The sequence below is a fragment of the Cryptomeria japonica genome, chromosome 10 (genome assembly GCF_030272615.1).
Source record: "Cryptomeria japonica chromosome 10, Sugi_1.0, whole genome shotgun sequence".
Lineage (NCBI taxonomy): Eukaryota > Viridiplantae > Streptophyta > Pinopsida > Cupressales > Cupressaceae > Cryptomeria > Cryptomeria japonica.
In genome coordinates, this window is record NC_081414.1 from 801,721,725 (window position 1) to 801,740,781 (window position 19,057).

At 35.7% G+C, this 19,057-nt stretch overlaps 1 protein-coding gene across 4 annotated transcripts in view; it reads right to left on the reverse strand.

The window, feature by feature from the left end:
* Positions 1–1,460: 1,460 nt before the first annotated feature.
* LOC131072267 (uncharacterized) overlaps positions 1,461–19,057 on the reverse strand; it is a 67,839-nt gene continuing 50,242 nt past the window's right edge. For all 4 annotated transcript variants that reach the window (XM_058008402.2, XM_058008400.2, XM_058008401.2 and 1 more), the window contains 5 exons: positions 12,526–18,405; positions 12,061–12,219; positions 11,103–11,213; positions 10,820–10,962; positions 1,461–2,247 (listed from right to left, as the gene is read on the reverse strand). In XM_058008402.2, the coding sequence (XP_057864385.2) occupies positions 2,013–2,247; positions 10,820–10,962; positions 11,103–11,213; positions 12,061–12,219; positions 12,526–18,405 (6,528 nt within the window). In that variant the 3' untranslated portion in view covers positions 1,461–2,012. The remainder of the gene's footprint in view (positions 2,248–10,819; positions 10,963–11,102; positions 11,214–12,060; positions 12,220–12,525; positions 18,406–19,057) is intronic.

Genomic DNA, 19,057 nt, shown 5'->3' on the forward strand with positions numbered 1-19,057 from the left:
TCATCACTGCAACTGTCTAGCATAAGTACATCAGAGCACAAGCAAGTCATTTATAATGGATCAGATTCAACTGATTGAAATAATCTGTAATTGTGTTCCATAAAGAGGAGCATAAGAAATTGGGATCTATTTCCAAAACTGAAATCAATATTTGGATTGTAACTAATAAGGCCGTCTCAAAATAATTGTTCGCAACTGAAACAAATCGATCATTGCAGGTACCATGTCTTAAAAGAAAAGCCAACTCACCCCTGCCACATGTATAAAGAGCACATAGCTTTGAATGGGGCATTTAAGTTTTGCCTTCCCTAGGGTTCTACCCTTTTTGGCGTCATATCTACTTTCAATAAAGTTTTTATCCGCAATCTTCACTGGTCTTGCTTACATCTGGATTACAGTGTGCAATCTGAGACATCGACCCAATTTCTTGTATACAGTTTTTAACAAAAGCTTTTTACTCAAGCTATAACACACTTAGGAATGGCACTTACACAGGACGACTTTTTAAGTTTTCTTGCCTATATCTGAAGAGCAATTGGCACCTCCATTGAGTATAAACTTGAGATGATATGATTTAACTGTACTAAACCTTTAGAAGTTCATGCTATAACCTACATGGAATTCAAGATTCTTCCGTACTATTTTAACAGTTTTAAATTTATTATTCAGCAATAGAAACCAGTTTGAAGCAGTCCTTAGGTTTGTTAGATATAACATGTGAAGATTATGCAACTTGAAAATTATTAGGGGAAATGATTTATCAGAGAACCGCATGCAAGTTGAAAAACAATATTATTTTAATTTATCTGGCATACAGACCTGTCTGAATGCAAATTTGGAATAGAATTTGCATCAGCTAGTCTATTTTGGTGATCAGATCAGTGCAACATTCAAAGCGTGCCGATTATATCTGCGAAGTCATTGAAGTGTCATTGTATCTTTTATTTTCAAGTTCATCATTCAGAGGATTTCAATGGACTAAAGAAAACTGATATATGAAATCCAACTGCTGAATTGCAACGTTCTGATCAATGAATAACATTTGTATGCTGTCAAGTTCAATAAGATGTGCAGTGAAGATGAAATCGATATCTCGTCATGACAACATAAAATTGCAATGATGGTGAAATTTTAACCCTATCAAGATTGAAACATATTGTCACGATTACAAATTAATGAGCACCAGATCTCATAAAGTACGAAACAATTCCAAAAGCGCAAGTGACAAAATACCCCAAACATGAATCCACGAGTCCATACGCATGCTGTAAACATTTGCCATTATAACATAATTTATAGTTGCTAAACCATTTACTCGTACAGTCTAATTTGTTAAAGCAGCTCTATGGTCTACTGTAGTGAGGCCGCAGCTTCCAAAGGCCTTTTTTCCCTGACACATTTTCTTAAGCCTAATACTTTGCAAGGAAGTGATAATCATTCATCTTCATTAGAGTTCGTAATCACAAGAAATTGGAGTGCCGAAGCCTATGGTATTGAAATTCTGAGGTGTGCCTCCAATATGATGATATTCACAAAATTATCGTGTTCATGATTGTAAGTTTTAAAGGCTACAAGATTACATACAATGCCAGAATCAATAGATCCAGTAGGCACTGACAGCTCTGAATCAAACTTTTTCCAGAGCTGGATTACTATATCTGTAGTTCCCGGTTTATACGGGAACGATGAATCCGTTTATGCATATTTGAAAATATTTCTTCAGTACAAATGAAAGAATGCTATCACAACTAACAAAATCCATATCTACATTGACATACTTTGATCTGCAAATTAAAAGATCTGGAAAAATTCTGCTTGCTCATAACATGAAATAGCGTGACAGAAAAGCTCTTCCAACCCCCTCCTCTACTCCCTTGCTTTTTTATAACATCTAAGAATGAATATAATACAATCAGCAAAGATCAAGCAGATCATTGAAACATCTCTTGAGACGAGGGAATGTTTTCTCTCTCATCCCTGACAACAATCTTGGGAAAAGTAGAGCCACAAACCTAAGACTTCTTTCCTCCCCGCAAATTCTTGACGGTCATGACCAGTTGTTGTCTTTCTCCCTCCACTTCTGCAAACTGGAGGCTTACTTGAGAATATCGATTTTGTAGCTCCTTCAGTTCATCTTCAAGCACTGAATTTTTTCTCTTCACTTCCAGCATGTCATTGATCAATTCATTTATGTCTCTGAAGCTTTGGAGCATAGCTGCTTGATCTGCTTGTTGCTTTACAAAAGAGCTGATGAAGAGAGAAGACAGTCACAATGCAAACGTCAGGCCCTGAAACTTATTTAGCAGTAATAACAGTTGCTATTTAATCTTGAAATGAATATTGCATAATGGAAATAGATAGCACGACCTAATGCAATGCACATTTATTATATTGATATGTACACCAATCTTACCTTAAGAAAAATATTTCAAAATGTCATCACCTGCCTTAAAACATATATTGTCCAGAGATAGACGAAAACCAGCACAGACCAGTACCGCTAAGACATCTCAATGTAGGCGAATCCAATAAGGGGGAAAAGAATGACGCCAGATATTACATCAAATAGTTTGAGCATCTGTATTATACTTTAAACTAGACTTTTCAAAATATATATTTCTTCTACAAAACTGTTTCTGAATTTCTTCACGGTACATATTAGAGATAGTTTAAGAGATTTGCGAGATCACTTCTAACAGCCTATTGCAGATAGTTTATGAGATTTGTCATGAGACCATTTCTAATAGCCAAACATCACCATGTTAGAATCGCTGACTGCCAAATTTGTCCTAATTATTAATATTAAAAAAATACAAAGAATTTGATAAAGATAAGAATGTGTAATGTCCCTTATAAGATTTCCCCTATCTTTTCAGTTTAATGAGACAATTATGCTTATGCTTCTTATGGACTTGATTGGAAATGTATAATGACTTCAGACAAGATTCAATCAGTGGATTTTACATGAATGTTAGATTCTTTACTAGGCAATAATATGACCTTTGAATCTGTTGTAAACTTCAACGTATTGTTCCAAGAGAAATCAAATATAATGTCCAATGAACATGTGGTCTGATGATAAATATATGTATGCAGAATTTACCGCGATTGAAGTAGTTCACTACCTTAAAGATCGATACAATTATATGTTTTTGAACTTCCAAATATAAGATCGCTGTGCCTGAATTGGCTCTTTTATAACATGCGATTAACTATGTTTCTGATATAAGAATCAGAATCCAGATTTCTGATCACCCAAGCTTGCTGTAGTTGCTTATTGAACAATCAGCCTGTGATGCTGTCATAATTCTGATTAAGGTCTGTTCTTCTGAGTCTGATCGATGGTGTTTCTTTTGAATGGACTGCTGTATCTTAATTCCCATGATATGCTCATATATCTTCTTTCAAATCTGCTAAGTCTGCTGCAAATCTGCTCTTAAATAGGAGTTGTTTTTCCATTGAATTCCGCCCAAATGAATTATAATAGCCTTCCTTTTATACCCTTCAAGAGTGCCTTTTCGCCAAAAGAGTCAACCCTTCCAACCAGGTCAGCCTACTTATTATTATTATTTATATTATATTATTATTTTTATTAGTTCTTTTATTTTTCCTTGCCCACGTGGGTGCTAGAACCAGGAGGGTTGACCAGAAAATGTTTTATTTAAATTAATTTAAAACCCCCTTAAACCCTAGGTCGGCCCTAGAACCAGGCGGGGCATGACAGAATGCCATATAAAGTTTACCATGAATGAATGAGGCAAAGAAACAAATATAGACTTGTAACCATGCTAAGTCATTGGCAAATGTGTCATCGGATAGATAATGTATCACACGTGTCTATTAACATCCTAAGTAAAAGGCATATGTTTTCCATCACACTTGCACTCTATCAAATATCACATTTCTGCAGTAATATCCCTTTTCAAATTTCACATTTCAATGGCGATGTCTTCTTTCCATGTGAATGATTTGTTTATAATACAATGTCAAAAAGTAAATAAAACAAGGGAACCATCAGATCAAAGACCATTTAAATATTAAGCAACAAAGATGAATGAACATGAATATGCTACTGTTGCACAACTCGCCGATATCTCTATAGATGAGGAAGCTTCTACATCTGAAACGTCTAGTGGAAGTGGCATTGTAGCTGATTGTGGTCCAAATGAAATTGAACCAATTGTTCACTTTGATGCTCTTGATGAAGAGCATTATGGAGTTTATTGAATATTGATTGTAACTTTCATTGTGTATTGTACTATTGACATTTGCCCAATCACTGAATTATGAATTCATTGTTACAGTGACCATTAATTGTAATTTCATGATGGATGTAGTCCTTGGGGGCTATCATTGAGTCCTCCACACATCATCCTCTTTTGCATCTTTTCTCTCTTTTGGAGATGAGTTTTGTCCCAATGGGTTTTCTCCATTTTTTGTTTATGAGAGATTTGCATTGTAAATGGGTATCTAACATGACCTAGTTGTTGGGGCCCATCATAATAATCTTACGTCATTTGCATAATAATCTACTCACTAAGTTGCACTTAAGGTGGTTGGGGGCGGGGGGAGGGTGTTAGAGTGAATAATGTCTTGTACCTACTAAAGGTCTTGTACCTTGTAATTTTATAGTGAGAGAATTTGAGTTTGTTGATAAGGTTTTCTTGAAATTACAACAAAGTATCAACAAAAGGAGCTGGAAATGAAAGCATTTTGGACGATTGAACTGAAATCCAGCTTGCAACAGCCTGGGTCAGAACTGAACTGGTAGTTGTCAGACTGTAATTTATGCCTCTGGCATTGCTTTGCAGTCCACTATCATGCTACTGACCAATCAAACTTGGAAATTTCACAAAGGAGCCATTTGTAGCCCCATAGAACTCGTTAACATGGCAATGCCATTGATAAAATCATTGATTAAAAAATAGCCGAAGAGCAACTTAACATGTTAATGCTCATTGGTTTACATGCTTAAAATCTTCCAGGCAAGTTATCAGCAAGTTTTTGGCAAATACTCGTCAATAGCTCACAAAATCAAAACAAAAACATAGCCAGTACTGAATAAATTGGTTCTGCCAAAAACCTCATTTTGCATTATTTTTCAAATGTTTCTCTAAGTTTATGGGACAAGGGATGGGGAACACAAGGATAGGTTTTTGTGGCTGGCAAAAAATTTCCTAGATTTTGGGGATGGTGAGGGAATGGTTATATAATATAGATACATTTAAAATCATTATATATAAATGGCATATCACTAATACCTCATCATAAATGTGTAATCATAAAACCTTATCACTAATAATACCTTACTACATTTAAAACAATCAAAATGTCTTTTGAGTAGGCATATGATCATAGACTAGATTTTCTTCATACACTAAGACCTCCTTGTTACAAAACCCCTCTAAATATTTCTACCACTAAAAGCATGGCAATATTACAAATATTAGCTCTTCCTTCAAAGAGTGAATCAATCTGCTTCTTTAGACTTAAAAAAAAACTAGAGAACTCGACAACAAGCTAACGGACAAGGGACTCAGACCCAAACAGATAAACAATTGTCACATGTAGATTTAGATGTAACCCACACATACATGGCTGCTACTCGTGTTCAAAAGCTTACAATTTTCCTTTCCCCTAGCAACATCTTTCTTTGCCCTCATGACTCTACAAAATCTATTGCAAATCGAGCTCCAACATGATTCCAACACAATTTATAGTCAGGGGAGGGCTGCATCTTCCCCAAGTTTCCACATCCAAAGGATGTTCTTGTTCCAAAAATAGGGTGATTTTGGGGGATCATGGGTACGCATGGAACATTGAGAAAACCTCAAATGTATTGTTTGGTATTTCCTATGTTTTCATAATTCACATTTTTGGAGGCCATCAAGACAAATATGTCCTCAAATTTTCCCCATCTTAAATTAGTTCTCTTCAAGGTCTTTTCAATGCATTAAATTGTTTCAATTTTAACAAAATATGCTAAGAATTATGACCTCACCCAGTTGGGGTACCAAGATTATATAATTCCCACAATAATTTTTTATTTTGTAGTAAATTTGTCCTCATCTGGCTGTCCATTTCAACTTTCAAGGAGGACATGGGTTATCACCATGTATGGTGACTCTTTGGTTTCTACTAGGAACCCTAATTTACCATTTTAGTAAGTTTTGAGTCTTGCATTGGAAATCTATATATTTGCAGAATTCAAAGCATTGCAATGAAGTAGAATGCATGCACTTATTCCATGGAATTTGCCAAGGTTGTATGAGCTGTCATTTTTTATAAATCTATCTTGTTTAGCTTTAGTAATTGTCAAATTATGTTCTATTTGTTTTGTCAGCTGCTGCTTACAAGACATTAAGTCCCCTGCAAGTAGTGTATTATTCTCTGAATTTCCAACATAATTTAGATCAGCTGTGGGCAGTTTTAAAGATTAAATGGTTGCCAATTGACTCCTAACAACTTCGGGATAGGCATATTCTTGTTGAATGTCCTCTATGATGCTAGATTTCAGAGCCTTGACAAAACACCAGATTGATTCCTTCAATCCATGAATGTACATGGCAACCAACAGCCTAAGGGAGATCTTTTCTACCAACAACCTTGATTTACAGAATTATTTAGAGTAGCACTCCTTTCTGCCCTATAGGTTCATATTTTTTAGATCCAAGACATAATCTTCCTGGATATAGGTGTGAATATAATGGAAGAATACATTAACAACCTCATTCCAAGTCGTGATTACTTGGCAATAATTTATCTCACTCAATAAGTTGCCACTAATCAAATGTTGTTTCCTCAAGGTGCAATCTGGTGAATTGAAAATTTTTAAAGTCACACAGTTTAGTGTAAAAACACAATTCAGCTTCCCAATCAAAGCCTTAGGCTTGATATTCTTATCAACCCCATGAAACTTGGAAATGGGAATCTTCTTAAGCAACCTTTGATTTATGTGATCTTCCCCTCAATCATCATATAAGAACCAATATTCTCTCATCCCTTGCATAGTGGTCCTACTCATCATGATATCCACTTTATTTCCTTTGGTTTTGGGGTGCATCTTCATACTCTTCAATATTCATCATTGTTGCATCTATCTATTTGTTCTCTAATTTCCATAGATAAGACTAGAACATTTAGAATCCTATCCATGGTCATAAGACCACTAGCATCTAGTTCATCAACCCTATTAATTCACCAATTGAACCAACAATGGCATCCTCCACAAACAATGTCGAATCTGATCTCCATCATTTTCTTTGTGCGGCTGAGGTTGGAGCCATAATTGATTCCCTTGCATGGCCAAGATTTGGCCTATAATACCATTTTTCAAAATCCATCTGTAGCTGAATGCAATAATGCAAACCGTGGGTAAACGCTCTAGGTTTAAATTATACATTGAAATTCTGAAAATGAAATTCATTCTAAATTCCTTATGACAAAATATGTTTAAGTAAGATGAGTGAGATGATTAATCTTGATGGAAAACTTATTTCTAGGGATAAGTTGGTGCCATCTAACCATTGCAAAAAAGACGACCAACAACGCCTTATTATATGTGGACATGTGCTATCTGTAATTCAGCTTTCTAATTTCAAAAGCAATGGGTTGGTTACCCTGCAAAAGCACTAAACCAATGTCAAATCCAAATGCATCACATTCAGTGACAAAGGGCTTTGAAATATTAGGGACACTTAAATTGAGAGCATAGACAAGGCACCAGTTGAACACTTCAAGTGATTCACGTCCCTTTGCAAACCAAAAAGAAGGGAACCCTTCTTGGTAAGGTAGATCAAGGCTCATGTAATTGAAGAGAAGTTTCTCACCAACCTTCTATAGAGGCCTGCTATCCTAAAATTGGCTAATAACATATGGCCTTAATCTTCATCAGGTTAGAGTGCAAACCTCTATGGAAATAACACAGCCAAAGTATCTAGAGAAGACTTCACAAACTCGCTTTCAAATTTCTTGGCATACAAGTTTCTTTTTTCTAAAATAGAAAGAAAAATAATTTAATATTTATATGTTCAAGATGCATTGCAAGTATTTTACTTTAAACAAGGATATCATCAAAAACACAAGTTCAATTTTGCAAGGCAACTTATTGAGGAAACTATTTATGGATGCTTATAATCCAATATTAGCATAAAGCCCAAAAGATGTGACTTTCAATTGTTGGTGATGATGAGTCAAAAATAGACTTTTCAATCTTGGTGTCAGAGAGGGATCTACAAATATTTGGTTTTGTACAGCTCTCCAATAGATCACTTGATGATGGGCATTGAATTTATTCTTTATGGTGGTCCAATGTGTGCTGTCTAACCAATGCACAAGCAATAAAATTCTATCCTTCCTAGCCAAGACTACTAGTGCACCAATAATCCCAATTTCTAGCAACTTTTGCGCAAGACTCCCCAATTACAAATTTGTAGAAATGACCATAACTATGAGGCTAAACAAATATAGGCCCATTTGTTGGGTCAATCTAATTGATATACTTGGAATGAAACTCAAAAATTATAGGGAAATTTATTTTGGAAAGTCCTAAAAGCCCACTTGAAACATGGGAAGAAATTCAAGAATTCATGAAATTTATTTCTATTGACCCTTAAGGATCAACATCCATGCAATATAGGTAGCCCATGAAGCCAAATGCCCCATCTTCAAGATCTTCTCCATCTAACTAGGAAAAACTACCTTTATCTCTTGATAAGGTAAGACTCGATAGTGTTCTTGTGGTCACCATGCTTCAAGATAAAGAACATATTTTCATGATTTGTTAAAGATGCCCCAAATGAGTACAAACATTGTATGCCTAAAACAACAATTTCTCCCCCAATATTCACAAAATAAATTGTGCCTTTCAAGGTATAGTCACCAATTATTAGCTCTAGGCTGTTCCCCACACCTAAGACTCTAGGTTATTGAATATTTTTGGATCTAAGACTCTTAAAGCAATTTTTTAAGAGGTACAAACATTATGGACCAACCTATGGATTTTTTTCTATAAGATATTTAGGGCACTTCCAAGATCTCCCATGACTGAAATTTGAGTCTCTTTAGATGGGCAAAGATCTTAAATGTATCGAAGTTGTCCAAGTCAATCACTACCTCTAGTGACACTAAAGGTACCCCTATCTCTACATAAGTAAAGATTGTTTTGAAGTCAATACTCAACATTGCATTGCTCTAAGGTTTCATCAATATGAAGCTAAAACTCCAACTCAGATAGATACACATCTTAAGCCTTGTATCTTTAGAAAGCATAAGTGACCATTACTCTATGGTTTAGTATACTTACAACAAAGTTGTCCAACAAAAGCTTTGTAAGTTGAGTTTGATTAATTGGTTTACTTTTTAAAATAAGAGGACTTCCTATAACTCTCATACGAAGGGCCTCAATGTACTTTCTAGTCCCTTTAGCTACAATAATAGCTCTTTCTAAAAAGCGCGCTCAAATAATCTTCCCTTTGCTTGGAGTCTGAACATTTCGGAAATGTAGTATCTTTCACACCAGATTTAAAGTGTAGCCATGGACTCCAAAACCTGGCATTTTCCATGTACTCCACATGCATATCTTTCTAAACAAATATAAAAGCTGCGTATTATATGGCTCATCCTAGTTGCAAATTGTTCTCTTTGTTAAAGCATCAATGAAATGTATGAAATCTCCAACGAAGTCTATAGAAAATCATCTCTCTCCCCATGTTTGGGAAGCATTATGCAAATGTTGTAAGGCCACATTTATATTGTAATGTTGGCTTTTTTATTCTCCACCTCCCTAAAGACTAATTTGAGCTTGTTTGACCACATGGAACTTCTCTATATGTCCAAAGTCAAAATGTGGAATCCTCCTCCATAGGTTAAAGGAGGGTGGTTGTGATCTTTCTACCTCTTCTTATTCATTGTTTGGGGGAATAGGATTGGGATAACCCCAAAGGTTGACATTATCCTATTCATTATATAAAATGGCATTTCCACGGTCTGAATGTTTCAGATCTCTTTCGACCATTTCCCCAAGGATGGAATCTCTTTTGAACCTTAACAATAAACTTAGTAAATAAACTCTCAAGTTATTCTTAGCCATGACCTTGAGTTTCTTCTTTCATACACACTTCCGCATGTGGGTTGTGGTGCCAAAAAAACAATTGAAGCTTTAATGCCTTCTTCTATGTCCAAAGAACAATGCAAGAATAATTTGTGGAAACTAAGATTTACAAGCAAACAATAAAAATTGGGGGCACTTGCTCACCCAAGATGGATTCACACTTGCAAATCCAATTGTAACCATGAAGAGGGCGGCTAACACCTCCATGAATAAGATTGATTGCAAAAAAAGAGTGAGATTCAAAGACTGGGGCTTTCCCACATTTTATATCTCAAGGGGAAGAAATCCTTAAAGACACCAAATGGAACCCCAAAAGACATCAAAATAAGCATTAACCAATACAAATATATCCTCTTAACCAATATGTAGACTATAGGCCTAATGACAAAATATGTTATAACGAACACCTAACAGTATGTTGTACCTAGGTACAGAACTATCATAGTTACCTGCCTGCAATTATGCTACTATATTAAACCTAAAGCTAAAAAATAAGAAGTATCGCCCTAAAAAAAGTAAAAAAGACTAGGCACATATCTACCAAATACATTATTTTGACTCTATAAATTCTTTATTTTTCTAAATAAAATTCAAATGTTGCAAACCAGAAAAGTGATTTCATATTTCATGTGAATATAATGCTCAGATAAGATTATGGAAAGAAGCATTCTGAATATGGTTTCATATATTTTGATCCAATTAAGATACCTTTGGAACTGTCTTTTCTTTGCATCATTTGCCTTCAATGCATCTGCCAACTCTCTCTCCAAAGCAAGGACTCTGTCTATAACATTTCCACCCCTTGCAGGCTCTTTAAAACTAGGAAACATATTCTCAAGCTGTTTATTCACCTGCACACCAATACTATCTGATTTAATTGTACACTACATCATATAAAAATTGCTTTTGACATGTGGCATATGCAAGTATTATTATTCAAAACTCTTATATGGAAGTTGCAACTGCTGATAGAAAACATCAATGCACATACCATCTGCAACAGCTCCATTTCTTTCTGCAATGGTTCTTGTCGATCAAGCTCACATAGAAGCTCATTTTCTTGCTGAAATGGAGCTAAATTGTCACGTTTCATTTTCTCCAGCTACACACATACAAAACTTATGTAAGAATTCAAACTGTTAAAACGATAAGAAAAGAATTCCAAAAAATGAGCAAGATCAACGTGAAATTTTATTTATTATTCATAAGACAAGTATATGTTCAATGTTTTATGTCTAGTGTTTGCCTTCATATGACAACAAATTATTATTTCCAAAACCTAAATAGGATGTTTGTTTTTGTCATATTAACTCTGAATTGTGAAGTGTAGGTTTGTGGTGCAGCAGCTCGTTAAAGATAAATTATTTAGATAATTCATTGTAGAAGAACTATTCTCCATACAATACCAAGAGGTGCTTATATAGTAATATACTAATATATTGAAGGAGAGATGCAATAGAGACACCTTTTACTATTTATTATTTTGATTACACTGGTATCCTATTGTATTATATTATTTTCGAGTACTCAAAGTGCAGATGAATTGGAAAGGTTGGATTTATCGTGAAATGATTAAAGATTTGAAAAATATAGAAGTAAATGTAAAGAAATCCCCTTGTGAGCCGCCATAAGGGGGATATTATATGCCAAATCAGCATCTAACCTGGCTGTGCCCTCTAAAACCTTTACGTACACACTAATTTATTGTTATTTGGTATTTGACTGTCTACCAAAGAAGCATAAAGCATCAAATAACAACCAGTGTCTATATCCTTGTAACAAAAAAAGCCTATCTTTATAAGAAAAAATATACATTTGAATTTGAAACAATAAGCATGAAAGTTTCTGTAACCATCCTCAATTCATGGGCATTCTTAACCTAATAAAATATTGCACGGCTCAGAAAGAAAACATCTTTAAATATGACAGATTTTTCAAAATGTTATTACCTCTTTGTTAATCCGATCCAAACTGGAATTCAAAGCTGACTCATTTAGATGTTCATCAATCAGGTCCACTTTATCAATATTATTTTGTAATTTCTTTTCATTTACACTAAATTCTTGCCAGGGCTCTCCAAGCACAACAGCCAATGATTTCACCTCACCCTGGTGACCAAACAAAATCATCCAATGTGTAAATTGCTGACCCTCATTATTTCATGAAAGGAAGAAAACACATTGTCTCTATTGAAGTCTTAAATGCAAACAATTCTTACATAAATAACAAGTTTGCAGTGAAGAATTTCAAGATTGTCATAGACGTGCAGAAAATATAGTTCTATACGATGGTAAACATAATCTATGAGACAATTAATTGTGTTGCCTTTAGTGGTTGAGCAACAGACTTAATTTGGAACGAGATGAAGAAATATTGAGGTGAGGACCATAGTTAAAATTAGAAAATGTGCTTACTGTAGTATCATCTGCTGTAGATTTTGTGTTATCAGCTTGGCCCTTCAACTTCCTCTCAATTTCAACGAGTGCATTCACCTTTTGCTGAAGCTCTCTCTCTAATTTGAATATATGTTTCTCCATGTCTTCTATCTTTGACTCTTTCTCCAACAATCTATTCTTAAGTTCATTTTCAAACTTTTGAAGCTGAATTAGTTCATTCTTTTCATCTGCTTGGAGTGATAATTGGGCATCTTGGTCATCCAATTTGGACTGGAAAGAAGCGACCTTCATCTCTAGTTCATCCTTGCAACATTTCAACTCATCCAATTCCACATCTGAATATCTAAGCATTTCCTTTAAAGAGCAAAGCTCTTTATCAAGTTGTTCTTTCTCCACATCAGATATATGCAACTGATGTTCTAACCGTGCTTTCTCTGCTACACATTTCTCCAAACTTGTTTTAGTAATTTCAACTTCCGCCTTCACTTCATTACTTTCCTTAATCTTCTGAACAAGGACATTATTTTGTTTCAAAACAGATCGCAATTCTGTCTCCAGCGACACAAGTCTAATGGACAGCTCTTCAGTTTTTTCCCTGTACTGTATTTCATTGCTTTTCTGGATCTCAAGCTCCTTCATCCTATCTTGCAGCTTTGACATTAAGTCCTCACCATGTCTTTTTGACATTTCTAATTGATTCATCAGTTCTTGCTCTTTGGCTTCAAATTGCTCTCGGATGAATGCAATTCGAAGCGATTCTTGCACCATTATTGAATGTTCTTCCATTTCTTTCTTCCGCACATGGAGTTGAGAGACTTCGGCTTCTGCCTTCTGTTGAAGCTCTTTCAATTGGATTGAGTGTCTTCTCAATTCTTCTGCCATTACTTCTTTCTCTGAGAGCCTGCCCTTAAGTTCAATGCATTCATTATGAAGCTGTATCAATTCATCATTTTGCTCATCCATCTTGGACTCCAGAACGGTGACCGTTATCTCTAGTTCATCTCTGTGGCAATTGAGCTCATCTAGCTCTGAATTTAAATTCCTTAACATTTCTTTTAGCAAACCAAGCTCCTTATCAAGTTGCTCTTTTTCCTCATTAGTGCTGTCCAAAGAATCTTCTAATTCAGCTTTGCACACTTTAAGTTCCTCACAATTATGAATAATTTTCATCTTTTCATTCACAGCAGTTTCCAACTCTGTTTCCAATAATGATATCTTGACAGATAACTCCTTATTTTCTCTCAAGTAAGTTGCTTCACTTTTTGTCCGAACCTCAAGATCAGACATTGCATTTTGCAGCTTTAATAAAAACTCTTGCCTCTGTATTGTTGACAGATCTAGTTCTTGCACCTTGGCTGCCAACTGCTTTTGCATTGATTCATTATCTGCATTTGCCATTTGCAGTGATTGTTGGACAACTGACAACAGCTTTTCCAAGTCAACATTTCTTGCATGAAGCTGAGAAGCTTCCAGATCTGCCTTCTCCGAAAGGTCTTTAAAGTGAGCTAGGTATTTCCTCAGGTCTTCCATTTTCAATTCTTGTTCTGAAAACCTAAGTTTAAGTTCATTATTTTCACTATGAAGCTGCATCAATTCATCATTTTGCTCATTCTCCTTGGACTGCAGAAACTTGACTTCTGTCTCTAGTTCAGCTCTGTGTTGTTTCAGCTCGAATAATTCTGAATCTGAATCCCTTAACAATTCCTTCAATAAGCCAAGTTCCTTATCAAGTTTTCCTTTCTCCTCAGTAGCCCTGTCCAAAGAATCCTCTAGCGCTGCTCTCTCTGTATTACAAATATTGAGACTACTTTTATTACTTTCTAGTTCAGCTATGATAGCTTCATAATCCTCGACCTTGTGAAGAACTTCCATCTTTCCATTCAAAGCTGTTTGCACCTCTGTTTCCAATAACGAAATTTTGATGGAAAGTTCCTTATTTGCTCTCAAGGAATTTTCTTCACTTTTTTTCTGCAATTCAAGATCAGCCATTGCATTTTCTAGCTTTGATAACAAATCTTCCCTTTCTTTTGTCAGCAAATCTAGCTCTTGCATCTTGGCTTCAACCTGCAATCTCAATGATTCATTTTCTGCACTTGCTATTTGTAGTGATTCTTGGATGATTGACAACTGTTTCTCCAAGTCACTATTTCTTGCACAAATCTGAGAAACTTCCACATCTGCCTTCTGTGAATGCTCTACAGAATGAGCTAAACGTTTCCTTAATTCTTCTGCTTCCTCTTCTTTTTCTGAAAACCTATGTTTTAGTTCACCATACTGCTTATGGAGCTCGATTAACTCATCTCTATGCTCATTACTCAATGCTAATTCAGTATATTGATTATCCAACTTGGACTTCAGGAACGCTGCTGTTATCTCTAGTTCATTCTTGGAGCATTTCAACTCGTCTAGTTCTCTATCTGCACTTTCCAGTGCTGCTTTTAACGAGATAAGTTCATTTTCAAGCTCTCTGCTTTCATGCTTAACCTTTTGCAAAGCTGATTTTAGCTCTGCATTTTGGACTTTAGTACTGTCCAAATTCTGTTTATTTTTTTCAAAATCAGACCTCATACCATCACATTCCTTAACCCTTTGGGTAAGACTACTCTTATCCTTTAAGACTGACTGTAACTCTATCTCCAACATTGAAATTTTACTGGCCAGCTCCTGATTTCTTTTAATGTGATTTGTTTCATTATTCATGCACTTCTCTTTATCATTCCATGCATTTTGCAGCCTTGCAATCATTTCCTCTCGTTGTTTATTTGAAAGATCTAATTGAGTCATAAGTTCTTGGACCTTGCCTTCGTACTGTCCTGTAATAAATGCAATCTCGTCTTTGGCATTTTGGAGTGATGATTGCAAGCCTGATGAATATTCTTCTAGATCATTCTTCTGAGCGCACAGTTGAGATACCTCTGCCTCTGCCTTCTGTTGAAGTTCTTTCTGTGAATGAAACAAATGTTTCATCTCTGCTGTCTTCAACTCTTGCTCAGACAACCTCTGCTTAAGCTCACTGTGTTGGCTTTGAAGTTCCAACAATTTGTTTTTTTGCTCAATATAAGATGACTTATCAGCAACTATATTTTCCAATGCCAAATGAAGCGATGCAACTTCTTCATGTCGTTCATCTTTGCAACATTTCAGTTCATCGAATTCTGTATCTGAATTTCTCAGCATTTCATTCAAAGAACAAAGTTCCTTCTCAAATTTTATTTTTTCCTCATTAACCCTCTGCAACAAAGCTTCTATACCTGTCCTCTCTGCTTTACAACCATTTAAACTTATTTTAGTACTCTGGAGTTCAGCTTTTACAATGTTACATTCTTCAGCCTTTTGAATAAGATTGATCTTTTCATTTGATAGAGTTTGCACCTCTCTCTCCAACATCGAAATTCGGGCAGAAAGCTCCTCATCTCTTTTAATATAGTCTCCTTCACTTTCTATCTGATTTTCTAGCTCATTAGCCATGTTTTGAAGCTTTAGAAGCAACTCTTCTTCGCTTTTCTTTGAGAGATTCAGCTGAGTTGTAAGTTTTTGCACCTGGGATTCACCCTGTTGTCTGGTTTCTGCAATCTCTTTATTAGCCTTTTCAAGTGTTTCTTGCATTATTGTTAATTGATCTTCCAGTTCATCCTTTTGTACACATAGTTGAGATGCCTCTGCAAATGCTTGTGTTGCCAGCTTTTCATTGGCATCAAATGTACAAGAAATCTGTAAAGAAAGATGCTCAAGCTCTTTCTGAAGTTGTCCAACAGTGTTAGCATTATGCAATCGAGTCTTTTTTAGTGCCATTTCTGCTCTGTTGGCCCTTTGCTCCAGCTCAGATTTAGACAAGGCCATTTTATCCCTGTCGGCTGAATAGCTTGCTGCTTGTTGATCAAGCTCTTGCTTTAACTTTTCCAGCTGACTTTCAAGGGTGCTAATACTATATAAAGAAGCTCTGTGCTCATCTCTCAGATTTTCTAAGTGTTCTTGCAGCTGCTTCTCTGAGTTCCCTAAATATGACACTCGTTCCTCAAGTTCACATATCAGAGCCTCATATTTGTATTCTAATTGCTCTATTTCATATGCTAGAGAGTCTCGTGCCTTTTTATAGTCCTCTGCTTCTGCAGAAAGTTCATAAATCCTTTTCTGCATTTCAAGAGTGCTATCACTGTCAGTTTCACCTTTTCTGACTACCTCTGATAGCTTTGTTGTGGCCATCAGAGCTTTGTCATTTTCCATACCATGTTTCTCTGCACCAAACTGAGAACTATTTTGAATAAGTTGACTCTTTTTCTTCCCCAAAAGAAACATTTTGCTGTAAATCTCATCTTGGTCATTGCCTATGTGTTGGCTTCTCTTGGTTTGTGGCTCATAGTCTTCTCCTGTGATAATTAGAGATTCTTCCATAAAATCTCCATTTTGTTCCCTTGCTAGAACTGTATTTAGCCGATTTTGCAAGTCATGTCTGTCCTCCACTAGAGATTGAATTCTAGTTTCTAGCTGGTAGTTTGATGCAGAAAGAGCCTCTATCTGTTGCTTAGCTTCTGAAAGTTGAAATTCTAATCCTGACTTGTCAAAACCATTTATTTTTTCTGTGTTCCCTGAAAATTGATGTGTTTCAAAATGTATATCATGTGATGTGTTTTTCTGCTTGCAAAGCTGATAACTGTTTGGTGTTTCACGATCATCCAAATAAAGACATGAATTTCCATTCCCACAGCCATTGATTTCAAAATTAGTTAGGATGTTACATGGCAGGAAGAACTCTCCAGGGAAGCTCCTCTTGTCAGGATCAACTTCAGCTATTTTTCTATCACTTGCAATCATTTTACCATTCAACTTACTAATCATACTTATGTTTTCCTGCCGGAACTCTTGGAATAGCCTCTCCAAAACCTCAAGATCATCTCCAAGGAATTCCAAGATCCTTCCGTCATCTTTCAAAATTATTTTCTCTTTGATTTCTCTGACTTTGTGCTCTGAAGAAGTGAGCTTTTGTAGCCAGTCGATCTCGGTGCCCTTAAGTCCCTGATTTTTATCTTCTATCACCATAGCCTGAGGTTTTCTATTTGGTATCTGTTCAATCTCCTTAGTCTTGCTCTCTGAAAAATCCCCCTGAAATCCAAGTAATAACTTAGAGTGTGCCTCTTGTGTCTTCTCCAGCTGCATTTTGAGGTTCATGTTGACTTGTTTCTCAGAATCCAGCTCTTTTTTGAGGTCTTCCAAAGTATACTTGCTATCACCCATGTCAAGCCATCCATTACCCACATGCTTATGTTCTTCCTTGCCATGTCCTGGAACCTGTAGCTGCTCATAGTCGGATTTAATACTTCCACTCTCTGATCTGACATTTGAATTTTTAATTGCGTCCCGTTCCTGCTTAATCTCTGTTGTAAGTTGCTGCATTAGTGTATTTATTTCTGCTGCTTGTCCTTCTGCTTGCTTTTCTAATGAGGCGATTTCTGTCTTGAGCTGCATTATTGAAGATTCAGCAATTTGTAGATTTACTTTAAGCCTCTCATTTTCTTCATAAACATTTGCCACATCATTTTCTGTAGAATAGTCTGAACTCCAACCATGTGTCCATTCACCACTTGACCTTTCTATTTGTTTCATATGCATTTGTACCTGACCATTACTGATACTTGATTTTAGGGGAGGCTTGGAAATTTGGCTAAGAGATGAAGGAAAGCCTTCTGCATCTTGATTTATTCCATTTGTTATACCACCAACCTCAGAAACATCATTTTCCTGTTGCTTTGAACTATAGTTGTTTTCTGCAGTAGAAAGTGATATAGTAGCACCAGCAACATGTCCTCTGTAGTTTCTATTGGTTTTGCTACTGAGTTTTATTGATGAAACTTCTTGACTACCTGGACGAAGCCGAACAGCTGAACTGGCTCGAGGCTTTTCCTGGGAAATTTCATTGAAAAATAATTAGGAGCAATTCATCAAGTATAATTGAAACATGCATAGCAAGATATATGTGGGGGCCAGATTAACTGATGCTGAATATTCTCCCAAAGCAAGCATGCTATCCTTATAAAAAGTATATTTCAAAAGGAAAACAAAATCCGTAGCTGGAAATGAACACGAGCTTCTTTACTATATAAACAAAAAGCTCCAAGCATCAAAATAATTAGCAAGGCATTTATAGGCCCTTTCAGAAATCTCACAATCATAAATATTTTACTAAATCCATAATTCAGTCGGTGTCCCACACTGTCACACTCAAAAACATAAAGTCAAACGAAAGTTCATCATTTCTCCATAACTCATTTATTTGTGGCATAATTCAGCAATATAAACTTTTCAGCACTCAACACTCACAGGCAAAGGGTGCTTTATTACGCATGATTTAACTTAATAAATTGAATGCTTTTTCCAGTGCAATGTCAAATAAGTAATGACTTTTTTCTACAGATTTGTGGTGATCAAAGAAAAGCTGGATTATATTTATCACCCATATACTATTAATATTTCTATCAAAGAAATTGCTTTTATGAGATAACAAAGTTTCCCATACTATAGCTCAGATAATGTTGATAGCAGCATTTGATAGTCA